The sequence below is a fragment of the Balaenoptera acutorostrata genome, chromosome 9 (assembly GCF_949987535.1).
Source record: "Balaenoptera acutorostrata chromosome 9, mBalAcu1.1, whole genome shotgun sequence".
NCBI classification, from domain to species: domain Eukaryota; kingdom Metazoa; phylum Chordata; class Mammalia; order Artiodactyla; family Balaenopteridae; genus Balaenoptera; species Balaenoptera acutorostrata.
Window position 1 is genome coordinate 102,551,512 of NC_080072.1, and position 26,245 is coordinate 102,577,756.

General features: G+C 40.4%; 1 protein-coding gene across 1 annotated transcript; it reads left to right on the top strand.

Annotated features, from left to right (window-relative positions):
* The first annotated feature begins 504 nt into the window (after positions 1-504).
* Positions 505-26,245, top strand: CRTAM (cytotoxic and regulatory T cell molecule). The gene is made up of 10 exons (XM_007196702.2): positions 505-550; positions 7,234-7,380; positions 9,976-10,128; positions 11,883-12,023; positions 13,297-13,458; positions 17,734-17,814; positions 19,821-19,904; positions 21,725-21,871; positions 23,455-23,541; positions 25,368-26,245. Exons 1-10 carry the CDS (start codon positions 505-507, stop codon positions 25,496-25,498), a joined length of 1,179 nt encoding a protein of 392 aa, XP_007196764.2. The 3' UTR covers positions 25,499-26,245.

A 26,245-nucleotide genomic window follows, 5' to 3' on the forward strand; every position in this document is an offset into this window, starting at 1 on the left:
CACAGATTTTTTAAATGAGTAAATCTGTGATTTAGTGAACTCTGTCCCGATAACCATTAGAAATTGTTTCCAGAGTTAGAAATATACTCACAAGGGTTCAGCAAAAATTGCCTAATTTTAATTGTTTAATAAACTAGAAAAGTGAAAACAAGGTGAGGTCACTACACAGGAACATTTTAATATCTCTTGCACTCCCTCCTCTCCCCAAAAGCCCTGCAACTAGTTGACTTACCAGGACTACCCACATGCGGTAGAAAGATTTGTGCCACCAACACATCACTCACCCCTCTCCACAATCGAGGTGACACATGTGGTCCCCTAAATGTTCCACCGGGAGGTATTTGGGGGGCAGCTAACTAAGAGGGGGCTTCCAGAGCTGATGGAGGAGGTGAGACACATGAGGTCACAGGGCCACTGCCTCCCCCTTTCAAAAGAAACCAGTCTGCTCTATTTATTTCAGAATCCAGAGGAAGTTGACAAAGTGTGACAGCAGCACAGCACAATATGTGGTGGAGGCTTTGCAGCTTGCTGGCTTGGTTCCCCTTACAAGGTAAGGACTTAGAGCTCATGTTTTTTGATGTTCAGTTGACCTCATGTTTGGGCACATCTATCTACCAGTCAACTGCTCTCACGGAGGACCGACTGCAGAAGCAGCTCAGGTAAGTCTGCCACTTTCCACGCCACGCCGAAATCACACATCTGAGGGATGTTACTGGATTTATTGAATCTCTTGTTCAGTGGCTACAGGGTCTAGAAAGGGTCATTGTAGTGTGTGTCTCTGTGGAATCTGTGTTATGGCAAAGTGTAACAAGCTTATTGGCTCTGTCTTTTAAGGGTATACCAGTTGAAAGGGCATCTGTTTGGGATTTTTAAAAACTTCCTTGTTGTATAAGCCTTAGCCAAATAATTTAATTTCTCTGAAACAGTTTCCACATCTTGAAATGAAGATGATAACAATGTTTGATCTACCAAACTAGATTGTTATAAGGATCAAATTTCATATGTGAAAGTACTTTGAAAGTGGCAAAGTGCGATATAACTCTTAATTCGTTCAGATCATAATGATCCCAGTGAAAACTTTGCGCTTATTTTTTGAGTCAGTTATACTTTACATTTCATTATAATTTTCAAATGTGATTTTTTGATGCTTAATTCTAATGTAGTATTTTGAACATTAAAGAAAGACACAGTTACCTTTTTAGCGCAGGTCAAATTATTCCTACCCAAAAGTGGGGGCAGGCTGTATTGTCCCTGAATCTCTGATTGCAACTTGTATCATTTTCTTGCAAAGGAAATTACACATATACAGTGTTGCTTGCTTGTTGAATGTTTGTTTCCAAAATTGAATGTATTGTTGTGTTCTAAGTAAAGCAGCTGTCCTTCTAAATCTTCATTCACCACAGAACTGCATCTGAAGAACAGTATTTTAAAAAACTAGATGTCCTACTTTACATAGTACTTCAATTTCCTATCTTATACACTTCAATTAGTGCCCTCTTTTTTGGTCCCTGCATCGTGAGGCACTTAATAAAGATTCAATTTTTGTAATAAATAATAGTTTCTTCAATAAGTGTCTTGAAGAAGAGCTAATACCTTCAGAAAAAGTACATTTAGATGGCTAAAATTAGAATGCTTTCAATTATTCCAAAGTTTAAAGCCTTTAACTGACCTTCACTTTTTCAGGACTCGAGTTATTCCCTTATAAAAATACCTCACAGAAATAATGTTTTAAATAAAAAACTGCAATAATCATGTCCTAAGGTAAACCTAAGATAAGTCTTTTAGGATATAACTTATTCAAATACTATTTATAAAGAAAGGGGAGAAGTATATTTATTGTATCGGGCACAGTGCTGGGTACTTTATGTTATTTCATTTATCCTAGCAAAAATACTGATGGAGGTATTCATACCCCTAATTTACATATGATAAAATTGAGGTTACAAGAAATTAGAAAACCTGCCCAAGTTTTCACAGCTAGTAAATGACAATGTAAATATCAGCAAAGCACATAGTAAAAGAATTATCTCATGAAAGTTTTCAGTGAGTATGTGTGTATTGGGTTGTGATAGAAAATGTGTTTCTTAATGTGGATCAAAAATTTGAAAGCTACAATTTACACAATTTGGAAGATTCATTCTTGAAAAATCCCAAACTGAGATCTCATCCAAAGGGCCAGCCAGAGGGCATCTAGGCTCAGTGGTATTTGGGAACCAATTGCCCACTCTATCCTAAGCTTACTTATGCCCATCAGAGTCCCAAACAGGAAAGGAGCTGACCATGTTGCTTTCTTATCAGCAAAAAGGCAGCAAATCAGCAGTTTGGGCAACATAAATTGCCAGCTGCTTTTAGCGAATTGAATTACGGGAAGATCACTATACCTTCTTCCACTGCACAACTTCTATGGGTGCCAAAAACTTATAGACCAAAAAAAAAAAAAAAAAGTCCCATAATCTTGGAGCCTGCCCTCTTTTCAAGGCTCCTACTGGCAGCCCCTAGGGTGGGTAAAACACAGTAAGAATGGAGAATTTTTCAAATTCTTCCCATTTACCTATATTGTAGATGATGAAAATCCACCAATTTGCACCCTCTATTCTGATTGTTTAGTGGAGAGTAGGATGCAGGAAACAAAGAACAGCTGCAAATTGAGTAGGGTCCTCCTGATACTTCCTTTGACCAGGAAAGAGTCATCCATTTACTGACATGTTGTTGAGACAGATTCTTTAAAGCTATACTGTAAATAATTTGATTTTGAGAAAGTCTGATTCATTTTCACACTCGTAATTTTCTCTATCAAATCTATCTAAAGAATAATAATAATAATTTTTTGTAATGATCTGAATCGAAGCATATTTTGCCTGCTAACCTCATAAGAGCCAAGCAAATACAGCTCTGGTTTGGGAATTAACTCACTGTGTATCTCTGGTTTTAACCTAGCACATCTTTATTATTTAACATAACAAAATGAGCATCCTATTAAAATATTTATTACTGAGTATATACATTTACTCATGATTAGCCATTGATCGAACAAATACTTAAAATATTACGTTGTGTTAGGCCCTGGGAATATAAAAGGAATGACTAGCAAACAACTTTTGTACGAGGAGCCTGTAATCTACCCACAGAGACATACTTGTAACCAAAAAAGTAATGTGTGAAGTGCTGTAAGAGGAGTTTATTCGAAGCCTTTGGGGATCTGGAGGAGAGAGGAGCTTGCTGAGGGGAGGGAGAGGCTAAAGGCTGGTTGGGTAGCTTTGACAAAAGTGGTGTAATTTGACTTGAGCCTTGAAGGAGCTAAGAAAGGCGTTCTAGGCTGAGAACAGCATGGACAAAGGCAAAGTATCTTCTTGAGGCTGGAACTTTCTGGAAACAGCAAGTAGCCATTTGCATGGAGAATCTGGAAGGGAATATCAGCAAACGAGACTGGAGGAAAAGATGGGAGTCAAGTCATCTGGAATTTTGGCCTGACTCTTACAGGCAGTGGGAGCCATAGCAAATATTCTAATAAAGGAATCAAACGATCCAATTTATACCTTTTAACTGTAATTCTGAAGCAGACGAGGATGATGAATTAGAGGGAGTGGAGGCTAGAAGGAGGTTATTGCAATGGTCCAAGAAAGAAACAATGGAGGCGGTGATAGTAGTGAAAAAAAGAGGAATGAATTGATTAAAGAGATGTTCTGGAGAGGGAAGAGGCTGGGGTGCCTTTCAGATACCTGGCCTTCAGTGGCTTGGGATGACACTGATGGCTACAGGGAACTAGCAGAGCGGAGCAGGTGGTGTGTCTGTGCTTGCTGTGTGTGGAGCACAAGGGACAGTACAAATGATGCATTCCAACTGGACGTGTTGAATGCGGGGTCCCTGCAGGACAGACTGGCTCTCTTCTGGAGTTTTAAAAGTTATTGCATGCAATAATTGGGCTACTGAGGAAAAGAAAGAATATCTTACTCTTTCTTCAGCCTGCCGTGATGACCTAGAGTAGGGTGGACGCACTGCAACTCCCCAAACCTTCGGAAAAACCAAGGACTCTTAGGAGCTGCACAGGTTTTATCTACGGGTGCTTTGGTAGGTAGCTGTAGCTGCTGCTTGCCCTTCAGCTGAAGGGTCGGTCACGCGTACTTTGGCACAAAGCCATTCCACTCATAGGACAACTGGTTCACGCGGTGGGGGTTGGAGATGATGGTGAAGGTCACAGGATCCCTTTCCACGTATAAACCAGTCACACAGTCACAATCTATAGCTCCAGACTTAACTAGCGGCCTCGTAACACATGGCTGTGCATGGATGGATAAACCCAGTCATGGAGATAACACCCAAGCCCAGCAGTCAATAATCCACTCAGTAAACATGACGTACCAGCAGTGAGTGGTGACCTTCCAGGAGAGACATCACAGCGACTCATTGTCAAGCTCTGTATGTCCAGCATTTGGGAGTCACATCGGGCTCGTTTGTGGGTGAGAAGTCTGAAGCCCAGACAGGGAGAACTAGCAAGTAGGCACAGGGCTCTCAGGGTCTACACTAGAAAGCCTAAGGGTGAATAAGGATATACATGTCTTTAGAACCTGTAGGGGAGGAAGTGGTGAGCAAAGAAGATACCCCTCACCCCATCCCTCTGACAAAGAAGGTGAAAGTTTGACTCTAAACTTAGGTGAAAAAAGATTTTAAAGACGAATTCCACTGTAGTTTTCAATGGCAACAAGAGGATCATGGGGAACTTTTTTCTTAGATGACATGCCATCAAAACTTAGGTACCCACTGTGCTCCTCTTCTACCCTTTGACGTGACTTAGACACATTAGACAATATTTTTAAGCACTACCACTGAAGCAGTGTGGCTCAGTGACTTCTCATTGGGCTAGTCTTCCTTTCTACAATGATTTCCTGTCTCTGAATCAAACACGGGGTCTACATGACAGCACTGCAAGATAAGTCGGCTTATAAAGCCAGAAGCAAGGCTAGGAGCCAAGAGTAGAGGAAACGACTAGTATTCTATGCCTCAAACACAGCCGTTTCCATCTGGAACTCAGACACCTATTCTTGTGGTCAGCAGCTGATCCTGAATTCTCAAAAGCAAGAGCAAACACTCATCTTGGGAGATAAAATTCTTTAGCATATGCTAAAAAGCCATACTACCTTTTAGTACAATTTTTAAGACACTGTGAGAATCAAATGACATTATTTAATTCATAAGCATGCATCCCAAGAAAAAGACAATGATGATATACCCCTTTAAAATGGGAAACATTTATTCATAAACAGGCAGCAGACAAATCTCGCCACTCCCTTCTCCCCGAATGTGGGCTTCCTGTGTAGACAATCATTTTACCAAAGGTAAGAACATTGGCAAAAGTTCTAAGTGTCCATTTCTGGCCCGAAGGATGACATCAGGAGATGTTGCTTAACACAAGTTTTTATTCTATCATTTATTTATGTAGTAACTTCCCTCCTGCCTCTCAGTATTCTTATTAACAATAGGAGAGCATAGATATCTATCCAGTGCCTGCATTAGAGTGTCATCATGAAAGCTGGCATTAAACCATTACTTTCCAAGCTCACAGTGTGATAGTTTCTGTAAGGAATGAATTTTAGAGAAATAGAAAACACAGTTATTGCCCTCTTGAAACTTCAATCTGTTTGTGGGAAGCAAGATAATGCACGAGAACTAGAAAGTAAAGCAGGAATCATAATGGAACGAAGCAATGCAAGTTAGGTCTAGATTCAAATTCTTGGTTCAAAAGTTGCTTAACCTTGGAAGAAATTCCATTGTCATTTCAAAGCATCTCTACTAATATTAGCCTTATTACTCGATTATAGGTTGATTTTATAGATGAGAATATTTCCAAATGACCTGCCTAAGCAGAATTCTGGCCTATGACTCAATGCTTTTTTGAAAACAATCTCTCTTTATTGATTCCTTGTTGTTCATCATAGTATTGGCTGATGATATGAGTGTTTTTCCATTAGGACTCAAACAAACTGTTTTCCCATGAAAGTCAATATGAATACAATACAGTAATTCTGGGTTCTTATTGCCGGAGGCTAGGTTGAAATTAATGACCTAGGAATGGAACAAACTAAAAAGTCTGCACCAATTAATTCCCAGAGCTCTCCAAAGCGCTTTTCCTAATATTTGAAATTTATCTCAAGGAAATAAACTCCCTTCTTGCTTCTCTTTTTTTATTTCTTTTTTTTTTAAGGTTTAAGGTGATGCAGTAAAACTCATTGCATTTGCTGTTCATATTTTATAACCCCATGGTATTCTTCTGTTTATGGAAGTGTTTGGTACTTTCACTGACAAGAATTGGCTCGTCCTCAGGAAAAAAGATTTTTTTTTAATTTAAAACTTGAAGAAATAACAAAGGGCAATAAATGTGCCAAATCGGCAATAAAGCCAATTTATTTTTCTATCAGTTTCTTTTTTGAGAGGATAACTTTGTAGCTGCTTAGAACCAATTGTTTCTCATTCTCTGGGGTTTGTGATTTGGGGAAATAAGACTCCCACGTTTGCCTGGAGAAAGCGTTGCTGTGGAATATTAAATCGGAAGAGATCTGAGAACATCTTCCCTCCGGTGGAGAAGCTCTTCTGCGGGTGGGGCGTACCTACTCACCGTGATGGGCAGCTCCGTAATTCGCAAGAGCCCGATGGGAAGTAACATTCTTTCTTAGAATCTAAGACCCCCAATTTGTACTTGAAGACACAAGTCGCCTGTTTTATAAACAGAGTCCAGAAAGGCTGAGTTTTCCGGGATCTCATCACTTAGGTAGTCTGACCTAGTTATGTGAGCATGGGCTTGCAGGCCGGCACACGTGGGCACAGATGCCAGCCCCAGGACCTCTATGACCTTGAGCCTCTACTCCCTCATCGTCAAGTGAGCAAAATAATTCTTCCTCTAGAGGGTTAGTTTGAAAGTTACGTTAAATATTGGTAACATGGAAGGCACAATTCCCGGCATATGGCAGGGCAAATGCCTAATAGATGTTCAACTTTCTTCCCATCAAAACCCACCCCTTCATTCAGACCTCTTTCGAGAGACATCTTTACTGCCCCTGCACACTGCGTTCCCTCCCTTCTTCGCATTTTTTGATGTTGACTTACGTTTTGTTTCTCTAAGAAATGTGTAGTAAATGACCAAATGATGAATGAGGTTGCATTGAGTCTAAACCCCTGCCTCAGCTCGGGAGTGGTGTGGCCCGTGCCAGCGTGACTGTCCCCAATTCTCTTCCTCTGCAGAGGCCTTTCGGACCAGCCACACGGAAACCGTCACCGTGGAGGAAGGGCAGACACTCACTCTAAAGTGTGTCATTTCTCAGGCGGAGACCACCTCCCTGCAGTGGCTGGCCCCATCGGGCTTCACCATTTTCTTCGGTGAGCATCCCGGTAAGTGAAGGAAAAGTAAATCACCGCCAGACCTCAACCTGAGGGATTTTCCAGACAGACAGGTTGGTGGGACAGAAAGCACGCATGAGTCACCCAAACGGTGGGCTTGGTTCCACCCACTGTGGCATGTAAATAGCACCCAGAAGCCTATTATTTCACACGCGGATGCTTTTTTTGACAGGAAGTCTGAAATGGAAACCCCACCAAAACGGTTGGTAAAGGGGGCTCAAATGACAAAGTACGTTTCCATCATTCCACCTCACCCCCATGTCACTTTTTGACTCTCAGCGACCATGAAAACCACCAACAGCACGATGACAGACGGGTAGCAGACTGACAGACTGGGGGCCTTTGGTCCTCAGGCAGCCAACACATCACCCCACATCTGGAGCCAGCTGCTTTGTTTTCCATCTGAGCAATCCAAAGCCACATCTCAAAGCCTCTTCCAGATGGCTCCCCTTCTCTTGTTGGTCTTAACAAAACCTTTAGATCACTAGGCGATAGGAATTGACAGGGCATATTACTTTGAAAAGGAGGGCAATCTTCCTCTCTCAGAAATACACATTGAGTCCTAGTTGCCTGAGATGGGAGAGGACTCTTTTTTTTCCCCAATTTTATTAAGATATAATCGAGGGCTTCCCTGGTGGCGCAGTGGTTGAGAATCTGCCTGCTAGTGCAGGGGACACGGGTTCGAGCCCTGGTCTGGGAGGATCCCACATGCCGCAGAGCAACTAGGCCTGTGAGACACAACTACTGAGCCTGCGCGCCACAACTACTGAGCCTGCGTGTCTGGAGCCTGTGCTCCGCAACAAGAGAGGCCACCATAGTGAGAGGCCCACGCACCGCGATGAAGAGTGCCCCCCCCCACCGCTTGCCGCAACTGGAGAGGGCCCTCGCACAGAAACGAAGACCCAACACAGCCATGAATAAATAAATAAATAAAATAAAAATTGTATAACTTTAAAAAAAAAAAAAAAAGATATAATCGACATACAACATTGTATTAGTTTAATGTGTACAACATAATAATTTGATATATGTATACATTGGAAAGTGATACCACAATAAGTTTAGCTACGATCTGTCACCTCATGTTACATTTTTTTTTCTTGTCGGAAAGGATTTTTAAAAGTCTGTTTAGTTCATCTCTTTGGGTAGGATTTTATGAAACCCTCCCCTTTATGAGACCATTTTATATCTCCATTTAATACTCCTAACGGTCAAATGTTTGGAAAAGTCTCCAACACAGCAAATTTCATTCTGCTTTATAAAAGCAGAGCCTCTAAAAAAATTTGATGTGCTTTGAAAATGGTATTAAATATTGACAGGTTCAATGTAAAATAACTATATTATTTTAAGCTAAATCAACTAGATTCCAATAGACTAAGTAGATATTAATTGTTAAAAGTTCTGAGAGGAAAATTTACGTAGAGAGAATTCTGTTAAATAATGCTTTCTGTTGCTTGGTTTTGGGTAAGCTGGGAGAAGATGGACATTCTCAAATTTCTGCAACAGGATGCCTTGATCTAGCTTGATGGTTCTCGACCAAGGGTACTTTTTGCCCTCCGGGGGACGTCTGGCAATGTCTGGAGATAGCGTTGGTTGTTATAACTGGCGAGAGGCAAGGGGATCCGGACTCTAGTGAGTAGGGATGCCGCTAAACATCTCATAATGCACAGTGTAGTCTCCCCTCCCAACAAAGAATTATGGACTCAAATGTCCGTAGTGCTGAGACTGAGAACACCTGAATTCCACCTCAGGTAACATCAGTGTCCCAGGACACACAACAATTTTTCCAGATGAGAAACAACCTTCCTTGGCCAGCCATTCACAATTTAACTATTTTAGGCTTGTTCACATTATAAATCTTAACATTAGAAAAAAAGAATCAAATAAAACCATTCATTTACGGAGCCTCTGATTTGCTAAGCGACCTTTGACCTGAGATGGAAATCCCAGGTCAAGATAGAATCAAAAGGAACACTTGCTATTGGCTAGAACTTTCTGGAGCTATGGGGGATTTTATGTTGGGGTTTGTTTGTTTGTTTGTTTGTTTTTGGCCATTCCTTAAACATTTGGAAGGACTAAGTCATCATCTTTGGGAAACTTCAAATAATAATGAACTTTTAAAAATTAAAAATAACAAGCACCTAGCTGGAGCAATGAACATCAGTGCATTTATTTTCCATTCTTCACATACACTGTGACAAGACAATCACAAATGAATCAGATTTCAAAGACGTAAATCCTAATGGGGCATTTTCCATAATGTAAAAAAAAAATTATTTAACATCCTCCTGCAACCTGAACCCTTTGCCAGCATAGGGCTCTTAATTTCCTACAAGCATAAATAAAGCAAATTGCTTATTTCACAGATCCTAGAATCAAAATATTTCATTTCCTAAACTAACTTCGAACTATTCAAGGCCTCCAGCTGGTAACACCAGAATTTGGAAAGCAGCTCAGTTGAAGATGGGACATTTGTTCCTTTAAAGTGTGAAAATCAAAAGCTATTTCTGTGAATAATCAATCCACTGAGAGTCTGCATTCATCTGATATCTCTCCTCATAATAGCTCTTTTCCCCTCTTGTACAGCTTTAAAAAATTCCAAATACCAGCTTCTTCATTACTCCTCCAATCAGCTCGCCATCAGGGTGCTGAATGTAACACAGCAAGATGAAGGCGTGTACAAGTGTCTGCATTACGGCACCTCCGTGAGAACAAAGGAAGTGAAAGTGATCGTGTTAGGTAGGTGCCCGAATGCCAGTAAACCCAGCCTGGGAACAATATACTTAGGAATGTGATACACCATTTTGAAACTTAATATTTTAGTTAAAGCATGTTGCCTAGAGCAAGGCATTTCCTGGGTACCTTTGCCATCTTTTGTTGAAAGGAAAACAGCATTTTGGGTGGCAAGCCCCAGACTAAAATGTGAATTTGTGAAATTTGTCTTTGGCATCAACTAAATTTTCTCTGCAGGGAACTAAAAGGAAAGAAAACTAGTACTGGATGAGTCACGACTCTGTGTCAGGCGTTGTGCTAGGCTGCAGAGAATCAAAGGCACAATCTCTGCCCACAAGGAGTTTGCACACTAGTTTAGGAAGGCGCAAAACACATACGGACATCAAGCAGAAACTTCTAACAGCACATCCTAAGATCGCATGAATTCAGATGTAACTGCACTGGACAATCAGCTCACATCCTCTACAAAACAAGTTCCTCTCTTCTGTTGCAGGCAGGTGGGTGGGTGTGGGGTTGGGAGGCACGGATAGGAAGGGACAGCTCCCAATCGATCGGTTGGAACTTGCTCAGTTCTGCAGATGGTCAGCTGTGTTCAGTGTAAGTCTTACTATCTTTACCTTTTTGCTTTTCGTGGCAGAACAGATCAATTAAAAACATTGCTTTTTATTGCTCTCTAAATAACATAAATCCACATATCAGACAAAGAATTTCTTAGACTTCTCTTCTTGAATTATTAGAGTGTGGTACCTGCCATAAAGTAAAGGCATGGTGACTAAGTCTCTAGGAAGGAGTGGCTCCCTAGGGGTTTTGAGAACCAACGTGACTCAGCTTAGGGACCACCTTCTCCCCACCTTACTGGCCACCCCAAATACCACTCTGGCTCAGACTGACTGTGGGCCCTGCTGAGCTCTCATAACACCCCATGCCTACCGCTATCATTGCACTTAACACTTGGTCTTTCAATTAACAGTTTAGGGGCTGAGTCTATCACCAGACTACAGCTCCTTGGAGGGCCTTGTCTTTTCCTTATTTGCATTGCCAGCATCTAAGGCATCTAGTGCCTACTTGGAACCGACCTCATAATGTCTCAATGGCAGATGGATGAGTAAATAAACATGAAACACTGCAGTTCTGGACCAGAGTGTGAGGTAGAATAGGGAAGAGGAAGAAGTAAGCCTAACTGAAAAGGATTTCCAAGACAGGAGTAGAAAGAAAAAGGGCTGGTGGGCCCTTTATAAGAGAAATGCATCTTTGATGTTAGGAGGGGACAGAGGTAAGTTACGTTGAGGTGAGTCCTAGACTCATGAAAGTTTAGACCTGAAACAGCCAACTCATAAACCAGCTCCTTCATGTCACAGACAAGGAAACTGATATACCAAGAAGTTGTGGGATTTACCCAAGTGCTTACAATAGCTGGTGACAGAGACAGGACTAGAATTCAAGCCTCTATTCCTCACTTAGTGTTCTACCAGCCAAATACGTTCATATATAACATTTAATAATTACTGTTGTTAACAAAGTCTGCCTGGGAATTTCTAGAGACTAATCACACACTGGGCGACAAACATTCTGATTACAGCCAGAGTAGCTTTACAAGTACCTAAAAGCCCTTTAACTATATTCTGAGAAAGGTCAAGTAAAAAAATACGCCCATTATTTAGACCACCCCCTACAATGATCCCTGCAGATTATTAGGCTCTGTGCTTTGCTGATATATATAGACCAGCTAATTAAACAAAGAAAAATCGATTTTCTTCTAGCAACTCCTGTCACGCCAACCTTGGAAGTTTCTGTTAGAATGCAAAATGGCGAAGAACATGTCATACTGCAATGCTCCACCGTGAGAAGTAAGCCCCCTCCACGGATAACCTGGCTCTTAGGGGATGACATGGAGCTCCAAGGTAAGTGAAGAAATGGTTCTCTCTCCTCCTTTGTTTTCCTTCCTATTTATATGCCTAAGGAATTTTTCAATGTTCTGGCACCCTCTGGTGGCAGAAGGGGCCAGAAAACACCATTCAGTATTTCATCAGTTGTTTCAAGACAAATTATCCTTACTAACCAATCAATACCGTGCCTTACTCTTGAAAGCCTCTACATAAATAACATGGTTACATGTTTTTGTTTAAAACAAGGTAGAAAACTAAAATGGAATATTTATTATGGCTTCATAACATTTCATAAAATAAAAGGTACAATATAGCTATTACCCCTGAGCATAAACTTTGTAGCAGGCATAAAATTTAAAAAACGTTTAACAGGGACTTCCCTGGTGGCGCAGTGGTTAAGAATATCCACCTGCCAAAGCTGGGGACATGGGTTCGAGCCCTGGCCCGGGAAGATCCCACGTGCCGCGGAGCAACTAAGCCCGTGCGCCACAACTACTGAGCCTGCGCTCTAGAGCCCGCGAGCCACAACTGCGGAAGCCCGCACGCCCTAGAGCCCATGCTCGGCAACAAGAGAAGCCACCGCAATGAGAAGCCCACGCACCGTAACCAAGAGTAGCCCCCGCTCGCCGCAACTAGAGAAAGCCCGCGTGCAGCAACGAAGACCCAACGTCGCCAAAAATAAATAAATAAATTTATTTTAAAAATATACATTTAACATAATACATGTAATTGGAATATATATGAACTTGCTTATACCATGGAGTACTATGTCATACTGCCCACGACAGACAAAAATATTTTGGTAACAAAGAATCTAAGCTTTGAGCCTTTTAACTGAAGCAGGAAAACCAACTGTGGTGCTTGGGAACTATTTCTAGTTTGTTTACATTTCAACAGACATTCCATCTGATTTTATGTAACCATAGATTCAGTCCAGTGCCAATTCTGGACCTCTCCTTTAATTTGCCTTATTCATTCAACTTGAGTAAGGTCTTGGGCCTTTGTGTTTCACAACATTAGGCTATCTTTCCTGTGGAAACATGATAAGCTTTGGATTTTTTTTTTTTCCAGTAGTGCAGGGTTTATAGAGACTTATCCCCTCTTGTTCATCTGCTTCTCTTTGGGACTAGGGCCAAGCATGTCCCAGGCAGCTGGGGGAAGTTAGAGTGAGGTTAGAAGTCTAACAGGTTTGCCAAGATGTCAAGGCCATTGGTCTCTCAGAGACCCAAACACGTCCAACAGCATTAAACAGCCACAATCTCACACGCCTCTTTAAATTGCTCCATAGGTGAAACCCACCATGAATATGAAACTGATGGGAAGAAGTGTAATAGCACCAGCACACTCAGAGTTCACACATATGGCCAAAACTCAACAGCGAGCTGCATTATCCGACACAAAGGCCTGCAAGGAAGAAAACTGGTAGCACCTTTCCGGTTTGAAGATTTGGGTAAGAACCACCAATGACTGTCTTTAATTATTTTAAATTTACCTTAATATTACACTATCAAACAAAATTAAATGGATTAGGAAGAGCCCTTCAGAGTGAGCTCACGGTCAACAAGGCTTTCTTTAATAGCAAATTCCTTTAATGATTGAAATGTCTCCCGCTAGCCAACAGGGTTGCAACTGTTCCAACACTGAGAGGAACCCCCGTTGTGCAGAAAGCCTAGCGGAGTGCCATATGCAAACAGTGTCATGGTCGCTTTTTGATCATGACAGCTGGCATAACTTGACCTTAAATAGTTTTATTGCAGTCATGTGTTCGGAGAGATCATGTGAAGCATACTACCTCTCTGTACTTAACCCAAAAGGAGACAATATTAACTGAAATAAATCTAAACTTGTCAATATCATTTTATGTTAATATAACACTCATGTAGTCACATTAAGTCATGATCATGCTTTAGATTTATTTTGTTACAACCGTTTTGGAGATTTTAGTTTACCCATGTTAATATTCTGAGCAGAACACCAAAAAATAAAAATAATGAAAACTAAAAGAAAAAAACATCAAACATTAAATGTGAAGAGGAGTTGCCTCCATTTTCAGAATCTCTCTTCTCTGATTCCTTCACCAAAAGTTTAAGAAGTAATTTCAAAACTACATAAAACTTTTTGAGCCAAGAAGTATCCTATAAGAAGCAGCATGGGAATTTCCCTGGCGGTCCCGTGGTTAAAACTTCGCCTTCCAATGCAGGGGATACAGACTTGATTCCTGGTCGGGGAGCTGAAATCCCACATGCCTCGTGGCCAAAAAACCAAAACATAAAACAGAAGCAAATTCAGTAAAGACTTTAAAAATGGTCCACATCAAAAAAATCTTTAAAAAAAAGAAAAGAAGCATGAATCACACATCTATCATTAATAAGAGTCTGACCTTCATTACTTTATAAAAGTTCTTCTCAGTGAGAAAAGAGATTCCTGGAGGATAAGAATCCACTCACACTAGTGAAGGAGGAAGCTGTTGGGTGACAGTGCATTTGTTGAAAAAGCTCTTTATCAAATGAACTAACCAATGAGGAGAGGCACTTGTTAACGAGAACCTCTCTGTGGGAAAACTGTCACACTGCCCTGTGGGTGCTGGCGCTGTGGCCAACAGCTTCCTGCTCACTACCCTGAGCTCGCCGCCGTTCACTTTCTCATCAAACCAAAAGCAGGTCTTGAGGAAGCTGGGTTTACAAGACTCAAGGGCCCACAGACCGGGCTGTACTGTAACCTGACGCAAATATTCCTTCCTCTTTGCTTTTTTCTTTTTTTAAGATTTTTTTTTTTTAAATGTGGACCATTTTTAGTCTTCATTGAATTTGTTACAATATTGCTTCTGTTTTATGTTTTGTTTTTTTGGCTGTGAGGCATGTGGGATCTTAGCTCCCGGACCAGGGATTGAACCTGCACCCCCTGCATTGGAAGGCGAAGTCTTAACCACTGGACCACCAGGGAAGTCCCTCCTTCCTCTTTGTCATTCATTCCGGTCCCCAGCCTCCACCCCCATAGGTGGAAGGGAGCACGTGGGGAATGTGGGAGGGTCGCCAAAGAGAAAATGAGGCTTTATTTATCTAAATGCTTCTGAAAGACTTTCGGATTTTAAATAAAAGAACCAACAATATCAAAAATATATATTTTTACTTGTCAGCAATTGTTCAAGCCATCTACAAAAATTACCGCTGAAGGGGAAGTCACAGTTTCTCCTCCTTGATGGCCATAGTTCTATAGGACTAAAAATCATAGCCATAAAATGTTTCTAATAATAATAACAGGCTAAAACTTGACTTTTATTTATGATCTGATTGTCGATTATTTAGCACCACTGCCAGATCCCCAGTAAGTGTTCACAGAACAACACCAGGATCACCTGTTGGTGCTTCCAACTGTCTATGAATTTTTCTCTTTGACTAGCTCCTACATTGACCAACAGATGCTAGAAATCCGATCAGTAAAAGTTTGCTAGCTGAGGATGCCCAGGAACATATTTACAATAAGGATTCTGACCCTCTCATCTCCACACTCTGCATGGTAGGAACAATGTTTACTTATTTATTTTTAAAATAATAAACCTACTTCAAATAAAGAGAAATGGCATATTTTTATGGAAAAAAACTATATTTTGCAATGCCAAAAAATAGAAAAATGGCATTGTTATACATTTTAAAAATCTTTTTACTATCTGGTTTAACAGAAATAGGTTCTCATAACTTCTGCATTCAAGCTCTTGCAATATGTTGTTTTGCTTAAACTATATAAAAATATTAAGCCTCACACAAAGTTGGAGAAGGGAAGAGTATTTGAATAGCCTTTTCAGATAATTGTGGATACTCTTCTTCAACGCTACACTAAAACTTGACAAGAGGTAGTTTCTTAAAGGTTAGCGGCTCTGTGGACTCCAGACCATGTCAATGAACTTTTCATACTCCTGTTACATTAAAATCCATCGAACAAATTTGCTCTTTAAATGATCCAGGCACTATTTGGTAACATCATGCCTTGGTCATTTGGAGAATATTGATTCATTGATTGATACAAATCTTTCAAATGTTGGCACATTTCAGTAACAAAATCACATCATTAATATCATCACTAATCTCAACAGAAGCCTAAATATTTGGAACCTGTCAAGGTCACAGTGGTGGATACAGGTTTTCCAAAACTCTAACTTGAAATGTGGCTAGTGCAACCGAGGAAGTAAATTTTTAATATTACTTGTTATTAATTTAAATTTAAATAATCAGTATAGCTAGTGGATACCATATTGGATAGCAGAGGTCTATAACATTCTAACCAACTAGGGAGATAAATCATCATGTACCAGTATCCACTTAATCAAAACAACATTCAGTCTAAATGAATCTATTTAGCAGTTTTGCTAAATAGAGGATAAATCAAAGTAAATACAAACTCCAGTGTGTGTGTATGTGTGTATATATATACATATATGTGTATGCATACACATACACAGACTATTGTACATATATGCACAGTTGTATATATACACTATGGCATAGACACAATATATACAATGTGTATAGTATATATAGTGCATATAATATATATAACCTGTTTTGTACATAACTATATGGTTATCTGAATTCACATAGTATACATTATTCTAGATCTTAGTCATGATTGACAAATTTTATTCTACGCGTCCCCAGCAGTTGCCATATTATGCTCGTCTTATAATTTGCTTCCAGCACTTCTATTTGACTTGCCTTCAAGCTTTTCCTTCTTTTCATTGCCAGCAGCTCTACTCTTTCTTCAGTTTTCTCTGGCTTCCTTGTGGCCACAGAGCTTACTTATCATCTATATTACTATTTCTCTAGTGTTTCCTAAGTGGTTCTTCTTTTCTCAGAGCCCTTGGCATGTGATTCAGGCATTTTTATAATTTTCAAAAAATTTTAATGTTTGATTAAGAAAATAATTTTCAAAACCACAGAAAGTTCTTTGATTAAATAAAAGGCTGAGAAACACTTGTAGATTCCATAAAGATATTACATATCAGTATCAATATTTGTAAATTCATAGGCACCATTTTTATAAGCTCCGTGGTTACAGGCCTGTTCATTGACTGGTCAAACCTATGCTAAGCTGAACCTCTGGAAACATTCCTAAACATTGTTTTATAACATACAATAGCATTTAGTAAGCATTGTGCTTAATAAATAGCCAGGTGTTGTGCTAAACATGTTATACAAATGAAATCATTTATTCTCACCAAAAAACTCCAAGAGGTAAATGTGTTAGTATCTCCATTTTACAGGTAAGAGAAAACTGAGCATCTGAGAGATTAGGAATCTTGTCCACACTCACTCAGCAGCAGGCAAGGAGCAGCACTGGAATTCAACCCAGTCTGAGACTGACTCCAAAGCCACCTAATAAATAAGCAGGTAGATGTGTGATTGGATAGACAGACAGACAGAGGGATTGATAGGTAGATGGATACAGATAAAGGCGGCGAATAGTCTTTGCCCACCACTGCCGAATGCACCATTCCACGGAGGTCCAGCCTGCTGCACTCTAAGCCAGGCAGCTTAGCAGATGGACAATCAGCGGGACACAGATTCAAACACCAGAGCAAGAGCTGCAGAACACATAATTCTGAGCCTGCTGCAGAACCTCAGTGCTTACTAAATAGCAGCCAAATACATTCTCCAACCTATTGTACTGAGCACAATGTGGGTAAAATTGCTCTCTGTAGTTGCAGAATTTTGTTTTTCCCCTTTCCTAGTTACTGATCAAGAGACAGCTTCAGCTGCCCTGGAGACAAGCTCTCCATCCTCTCAAGACCCTCAGCAGTCCACTAGTACCGGTAAGTATTGAAAAAAATATTAAAACTTAAAAAAAAAAATCATGCCTCTTTGGGAAGGTCACTTTTCCAATTCTAAGTTTTAAGAACATTTTTTTCTTTTAATTTGTAATAAGACCATATAGGACCCCTTGCAACTGACTCCAGCTTTATGGTGACCTGGGGAAGCACCCTATCAGTTAGTGGGATGGGCTTCAGGGTAACTAACACCTTGTAAGTTCTCGCTCGCTCTCTCTCTCTCTCTCTCTCTCTCTCACACACTCACACACACACACACACACACACACACACACACACACACACACAATAGTGACATTTGACTTCCCCTGTGGTAAAAGGCAATGCTGAATTCATTTATAGGAGACTTGTTTTTCCATCTAGAACAGACCAAACACAAAATAAAGACGTGGTAACAACAAAGAGCAAAAAAGCAGAATCTGGAGTTTTGGTGTTGTCACTGAATAACAAAATCACCCTTGAAGGCTCATCACTTACTTGGTTGTCAAGAACTCAGATAGTTTTTGATGACAGGATTGAACTATAAATGGAGAAGAATTTAGAAAACCTGGATTATAATACCAACTTTTTTAGACAGTAAAGCACTAGATGGTTAGCTCTGGGCAATGATCATATATTTAACTTATCTTTGTATTTTACCTAGCATAGTATCTGGCAATAGCAGATACTCACAAAATGCAGTGTGAATGAATGAATGGATGAATGAATGAATGCATGCATGCATGCCGTTGTCACGGTGCTTTGAGCAAGACAAGCCTCATCCAGAAAGGCATAAATTCCTATATGTCCTCTTTCTGTTTCAAATAGTGTCTCTATAAAAATGTCATGTGGTGGGAGAAGTGCTTTCATATCACTATCATGTTCATAGTTCTGAGTATGAGATCACATTTTTAAAATGTTTATCATGAATAATTCTGAAAAGTAAATGTTTAGGTCCTTTAAATACTGATAAGTACATATGTACCACACATACACACACACTTTTTCTGCAGGGCGATGGAAACGGAAAAGATTATGAAGTGGAGCTGCCACCTCACTTGCTTTAATAATCCAACATTTTAAAACATGTTTAGAATCTTGTTGTCTTTAAATTGGTTTACACCACTGAATAACTCAATTTCCTCCTCTGCTTTTTCATATATAAGATTTAAGAAATATGGCTTCTAAAATTCCTTTCAGCTTTCAATTTCTACAATTTTATTACTGTTAATAATACCCATTTTCAATAGAAGGGGTGGTTTCATTCCCCTTGGGGTCCACATCGTGGCGCTGTGCAATGGGCTAAAAACCAGGAGACGGCAGAGGAAAAAAAAAAAGAAAAGGGAAGAGAAACAACAAAATTGGAAAAAAAGATCTCATTTTTATAATTTCTCTTACCTAGCAAAAATCATCATAGTACATCCCACTTCTAAGGGGGAAGCAAGCATAGGTTTGAATGACAACTGAGCTGATTTTCAACATAAAAATCATTGCTTTGTGCATTTCGGGCTATGGGTTTTCTATCCATCAGGCTTGGGATGCCATTCTTCAGTGTTCAGTTGCTATCCTGAAGCACCCTAAAACTGTCTCAACTGATAGGCCTGATTCAGGAAGGAAGTATAAAATACTGGTTGAAATTTGGGGTTCTGAGTCTCAATATTGGCCCTGCCACTTATTTGCTATAGGACTTTAGACAATTTACTTAACTCCTCAAAACCTCTGTTTGCTCAGAGCTGTAGTGAGAAGGAATATATACCAAATGGTCAGTTTAAGGCCTGGCCCAGAGTAGTGTTCAATAAACATTTACCTTAAAAAAAGGCAAACTGATCCTGACCATTTGCAACTATTTTTGGAAGAAGTCAGTATGAACTAATGACCTCATTGTTGTTTTTTTAATGAGGATCACTTAATTTGGTTTCCAAAGCTGCTTTGGGATGCCTCTGTGCATATATACACACTACACAGCACATACATGGGTCATATGTATATATCATGCCTTACTTTCACCTTAGTTGCAGTGATGGAAGATTCTAGTACATCAGAGATTGACAAGGAAGAGGAAGAACAAACCACTCAAGTCTCTCACTTGGCCACTGGTAAGTGTTCCCACCACTTATTTATTTAGCATAAACACTTGATGTTTTAACCTCTTAATCAATACATCCAATAGCCTTTTTCAGTCCTCATTATTTTTGACCTTTCTATTGGTCAGTCACTCCCTGTCCCTTTACTTAGTTGTCTCCCTGGCTTCCTTGACATACTCTGCCTGGTCCTGTTACTTTTGCTAACCACCCCTTCTCATGTCCGTTAGCTCATGTCCCTTCCTCCTCTGACGTCTTCTATGTAGATTTGATTTTACTTCTCCATCCTTGGTTATTGCCTTAATGCTTAAAGAGTTTTCCCATTCCCAAGACTGTTTCTGTTGCCACCAGGCAGAAGATTTCCATACCTGCATTTCCAGAACATTCTCCAGAGCATTAGTCCCTGTTTCATTCCATTTCCCACGTATCTCTGGCTGAATTTTCTGTCATCTCCTCAAACTCAACATGTCTAAAAGCTGAACAGCACTTTTTCCCACAAAATCAGCTTGTCCAAAGCATCACATAGGCCCCAAACCTTGGTGACATCCTTCCCTCTTGTGTGTGTATGTGTGTGTGTGTGTGTGTGTGTGTGGACACACACACACACACATAAAATCAATAGGTTCCCAAGGACTTTGGAGTCTTCTCTTTTAGGTATTTTGTCCACTATCACTGCCACCTCCCCAAGGCAGACCCTCATCGTGTCCTGCTGGAAGTATTGTAACTTTAGTTTCTCCCCTTGCTGTGCATTTTCAGCACCTACTATCAAAACATCCCTTCGCACTCTTCACACGTATGTTCAGAAAACTGCTATGGCTCACGGTCCACAGCACGGAACGTAGCCGTCAACCCTCCCTAAGGTGCTCTCTACCACCTACCTCTGCAGTCCTGTCTCTAGAAGGTCCTGACCAGAATATACATTTTTCTCTGAAAACTTCATCCCATTTTGATTGCCCTGCCCTTGTTTACCCTAACTGCCCTGATGAAAGGAAAAGTCCACTTCACTCCTCTCCTTACCCCTCCTTCAAGCCCAATATCCTCACTGAACACTTTCCTGACCAACTCAGGCACCACTCCTGCCTCAGAATCCCTGAACCCATTATTATATTAACACACGTGGGTCCAGAATTTGGCACAGATATCTTAATTCTGTTTGTTTCTATTAACTTGTTTGTTTGCATATATAGACAACTCTCCTGAAAACATAGGGATTGTGCCTTACGCAGCTCTAAGCACAATGTTCTACACGTAGCTGACACTCCTCAATGGCTTGTTGGTTGAGATGACAGGGACCGTGAATGACATTTAGCAAAATTAGAGCCCGTAGAATCAGAATTCTAGAAGGATCTTTAAGAGCTCATCTGGTTTATCTCCAGATGCCTTCATGGAGGACCACATTTAACCTAGCCAAGATCAATGAAATTTCATTTTGTTTGCATAGTCTCACAAACTCCTTAACAATCTCTCTTGCTACTTAACTACACTTTGCTAAAAACTCATTCCTTACATCTAATTTGTATCCCCTGACTATAATTTAATATGCTCACATGTTTCCGCTAGAAATGAAAAATAACTAGCTGGATATCTATGTAACTTTAAAACCTTTTTCAAATCATCCCACACAATTGCTTTGTCTGTTTGTATCCCTGTTTGCTTGTTTTCAGAGAATAAATGACATGAATCTCTTTACTTTCAGGGTAAAGCTCTCTGTCGTCTCTTCCTCTCAGCTGTGTATTAGCCTCTACTATATTTTGCAAATATTGTGTATATTCCTCAGTGACAAAAAAAAAAAAAAAACCCTCGAACTGTCTAAAATCCTTTCATTTTCCTTCTAGAAGCGAATCGTCAGTTTGCAGGACTGACGAGGAAGAAGAGCGGCATCCTGTTGCTGACCCTCGTGTCCTTCCTCATTTTCATTCTCTTCATCATCGTCCAGCTTTTCATCATGAAGCTTCGGAAAGCACACGTCATATGGAAAAAAGGTGAGTGGGCAGAGAACCTGACGGAGGCTACAAGATGCTCAAACAATTGGCCAGCCCAAAGGGAAATTCTGTCAATTAAAGCTTTTCCGTTCAATGCTGTACTATCTATTTGATGAGTGTTGTCATTCAAATAAGCAACTGTTTGTTTTGCAGTAAACACAGGATGTGATTCTCCAGGAACTATAGTTAAAGAGTGCACGACCAAGAGAAACTAGAGTAGCTCCAGGAATTGGCATTAAACTGTGGAGGCTTCTACTCACAAAAAGATACCAAATAGCATATTCATTCATTCATTCATTCATTCAATAAGCATTCATTGAGCACCTGCTGTGTACCAGGCACTCTTCCAGGCACTGGGGACACATCTGCCAACAAGACAGACCGAGTCCCTGCTCTTAGGGAGCTCCTATTCTAGGAATGGTCAATCAAAGGTTGAATATAATAAACTGTTTTGGGTCCCATTCTTACTCTGTAGGAATGCACTCAGCCTCCGTCAATCATACGTTAGTAATTTTCCCTAAGCATTCTGATTTAAAAGTTTATTTCATTGGAAACAAAAACAAAATTATTTAGCTAGCATGGAAGATATCTACTAAAATACAGACTCAACACATATCAGAAACAGAAGGGACCTTAGAAGTTACCCAAAATAACCATCTGCTGTACTCATTCCCTAAATGTGTGCCAGGATTAAATCCCCTCTTTAATTCCGAGTGGTTATTTAGACCTGGGCTGTTCAATACAGTAGCCACAATACGGCTAGTCGCATATGAACTGTGGCTAGTTGCTCTTGAGAGGTGCTGTAAGGATAGAACACACACCCAACTTTGAAGACTCCGTACACACACACACACACACACACACACACACACACACACACACACGAATACGTCTAATAATACTATATTGAATCTACTAGTTAAATAAAACATATTCATTTCACCTGCTTCTTTTTACTTTTTGAGGAGGGCCACTAGAAAATTTTAAATTACACACGTGACTTGCATTCTGGTGATCTTGGACACTGCCGATTTAGCCACATACGGCTTGAATACCTCCAGTAACAGAGAAATCATGATGTCCCATGGCAAAATACTACATCTTTGAACGGCTATGACCCTCTTAAAAGTACCACTTCTCCTAGTTTAATATCAATGTCTCGAGATATTCAGATGCACTAACATTTTCATCATAAATATACCTAAATACAGGGTCTGGCTTTCCAGCTGTATCTGCACGATAGGCAAATGCCATACTATTGTTTCAAAATCTCCCGTTGATACTTCGCCCCCATACCTCTTTAAGGGCTACTGGAATTGTTTCTTCCCAAAAGACAGTACTTGATTCTAATCTGGGGTCATTTGACTTCCGCAGCTCTTATACTGCCTGGCACAGTGCCTGCAGGAATCATAGTAGAGAATTAAAAACGATTTGTTGAACGAATGAGGACATGAGGTATGGGGGAGGGAGTGATAAGCCCACTATGGTATAAAAACAGGTCTGCTCTTACTCAAAACGTACATTTCTGAATATAGATGATGCTCTGTGCACCAGAAATCAATAACAGTTTTCTCTTCCTGCAGAAAGTGAAATTTCAGAGCACACTCTAGAAAGTTACAGATCGAGGTCAAATAATGAAGAAACATCATCCCAAGAGAAAAACAGCCAAAGTAAGTCAACCATGTGACCTGAGATTTGAAAAATGAGGTTAACTTGTTGCCTTTAATGAGGAGAATAAAAATCAAAGTTTGATTTTTAGCACAAGAAAAAGCAGATCACATAAATCATCTTGTAGAACTTGAGGAAATACATCTTAAAAAACAAAAAGTAGCGGTTAAGTTCGGGTAGCTGGAGGTATGCTCCTTTCGGAAGCCATCCCTGAGTCCTCGCTGTCACACACAGGTAGAACCCTCCTGTGTGCCACAGTATCCTATATACACCTTTACAGTGAAGCTCTTCCTACGCCAGACTGTCATGTGTGGTGTGTTAGTTTAGCTACCACAGTACACCTCCAGGTGGTGACCAACTGGATCTACTCTATGTGTACCCCCAGATCCTAGCATGGGGCTTGGCACAGATGGAGTGCTGGATAAATTTGTATTGAATAAATGTATATAAGGCTTAACTAATTCAAGCAGAAATGATCCAGGTCTTTTGGATGACTTCATTGCAATTCTTCAAGCAAAATATGAAAAGAAGAGTCTAAAAGGAGACTCTGTGTGTGTGTGTGTGTGAGTGTGTGTGTGTACTCTTGACAAAGATCCAGTAGAAAGAAGCTAGGAATACAGCAAAGCAAGAATCTTACACCTTCCAACCATTGTTTCCTCCATGCAAATTAACTTATTCTACCCCCCAAAAGTTGCAAGAAGATGCAGTGAGCTTTGCCTTTAGTTCCTACTGGTTTTATTGAGGCTTTGTAAGAAGCATTTCTTTTACAACACCTCTGGCTTTGTTTTTGGTTTTGACCTAGCAGGGTGTGAAACGGAAAGAAAGACTAGCTGTAGTAGCAGGAAGAGGGGCACAAGTGAGAGGTCTGTGCGAGACCTGGGTGTGGGAGGGGAAAATGTGTACCAGCTGCATACAGGCTGTTGTAGTACCACGCGTGTTTCTATAACATCCATCTCCTCCCACGACTGGCAGGGGGAGAATGACGTCAGTATAACGTGTAATTGGGGTTGTTTCCTACGCCGATGCTCCCAGGCAAGGGGAACAGAACAGTGGCAGCAGAATTATAACCTTTAGCAGGAAAAGAAAAGCCCTCAGCTCAGCTGCTGAACAAGCAGAAGCCCTTGTAATTCACCTTTAAGAAAGTTTAAAATGCGAATCTATACAGAAGAAATGAACACAACGTTGTAAATCAACTATACTTCAATAAAATTTTAAAAACAATTAAAAAAACAAAAGGAGCATCTGCACTCAGGACTGCCTCCCCAGAAAGGTCTGCCCCACCCCCGACTCCCTGGGGGGTGTGGGTTGCCACAGCAGTGGGAAGTTGCACTTTCTCCTGGGCTCTGACCCCCACTTCCACCCTCCTTCCCTCAGCACCCTCAAATCCAGCATTTCAACTCTATTGTTTTTGCTCACTTAAAAGCTACCTTCTGGAGCTGTTTCCAGACTCTGTGTACAGAGTTGCATGGGCTTTCAGTGGGTCGCCCCAATCTTCTTTTTCCCATAAGCCCTCTTACTTTCAGTATGAAATTATGCTAAAGGCAATGTATTTTTTTGTCCAGCAATACATACGTTATTTGATAGCAGAGATGTCTATATATTTTATTTCAGGTTTATGAGCATATAGTTTACATAAGAAGACATTTTAAAAATTAGACTATAACAGGGCGTTCAAGACCGTGTATACACATCAGTGAATTTCAGGTTTGATTTTTTTAACCCATTAACATTCGGACCTACAAACACCACGTGCAATCCATGTGTTTCAAATAAATGGGTGCAATGTTGTTCAAACTAAATGTTCGTGTTCGCCACATTTTTCTTTCAGCTTCCCGCTCTAAGAGCTGCATGAACTACATCACACAGTTGTACTCAGAGGCAAAGACAAAGACGAAGGAAAAGGCACAACCTTCAAAATTAAAAGGAGCGCTCACACATATACCAGAGAGCATCGTGTAGCGCTCCTTGCAACAGAAAACAGGATTTCAGGGCAGCCTCATGATCACCTCAGTGGAGCAGCCTGTGGGAAGGAGCCATCATGTAATTACCATCACATGAAAAAAAAAAAAAAGTACTTTGCGTGCAATGCAAGATGGTGTCCTCCAAGTGTAATCTGCCCCGGACTCAGAGCAACAAATGAGGACTAACCCATGGACATAAAGCTTTGTAGTTAAAAAAAAAAAAGAAAAAGAAGAGAAAGAACCTGTGATGCCTGACACTACTTCAGAGCAGGAGGATTCTGCTGAACTTTGGGATCAGGGTCAATGTGACCAGCTAACATCTTACCGTAAAGGGAACAGGAGGTATTAGATGCTGGGCTCTAGTGGAACTACTTTAAACAAAATTTTTCTTTGTCTTTCTTTCTGGTTTCCAAATAAAGAACTTCGGGATGAAAAGGACCCAAAGAAGGTCTCTCTAATCCTAGGAGCTTACTTTCAAGATGCACCTTAAGAAGCTGTAACCAGCCCATTCCCTGTCTGGGAGGAGTCATGCAAAACAATGAGTGAGTCAGATAAGCATGAAGGTCCCAAGATTGATGCCCCAAGACACAAGTGCTAGTTCAAGGCAGACCCAAAGTTTCCATTTTCTTCTAATTGTCTTGCTAAATCACAAGAGTTGACCTGGTAGACGATGTTTTTACCAGGACACTTCATTACAAAAACACGTACAAAAGAAAATAATGAGTTGAATTTCCCAATTACTGAC

Coding starts and splice junctions, on each gene's coding strand:
- CRTAM (XM_007196702.2), top strand. CDS start 505: ATGTGGTGGAGGCTTTGCAGCTTGCTGGCTTGGTTCCCCTTACAAG. Junction 551..7,233: donor GGCTTGGTTCCCCTTACAAG/GTAAGGACTTAG, acceptor CTTCCTCTGCAG/AGGCCTTTCGGACCAGCCAC. Junction 19,905..21,724: donor AGTCTCTCACTTGGCCACTG/GTAAGTGTTCCC, acceptor TTTTCCTTCTAG/AAGCGAATCGTCAGTTTGCA.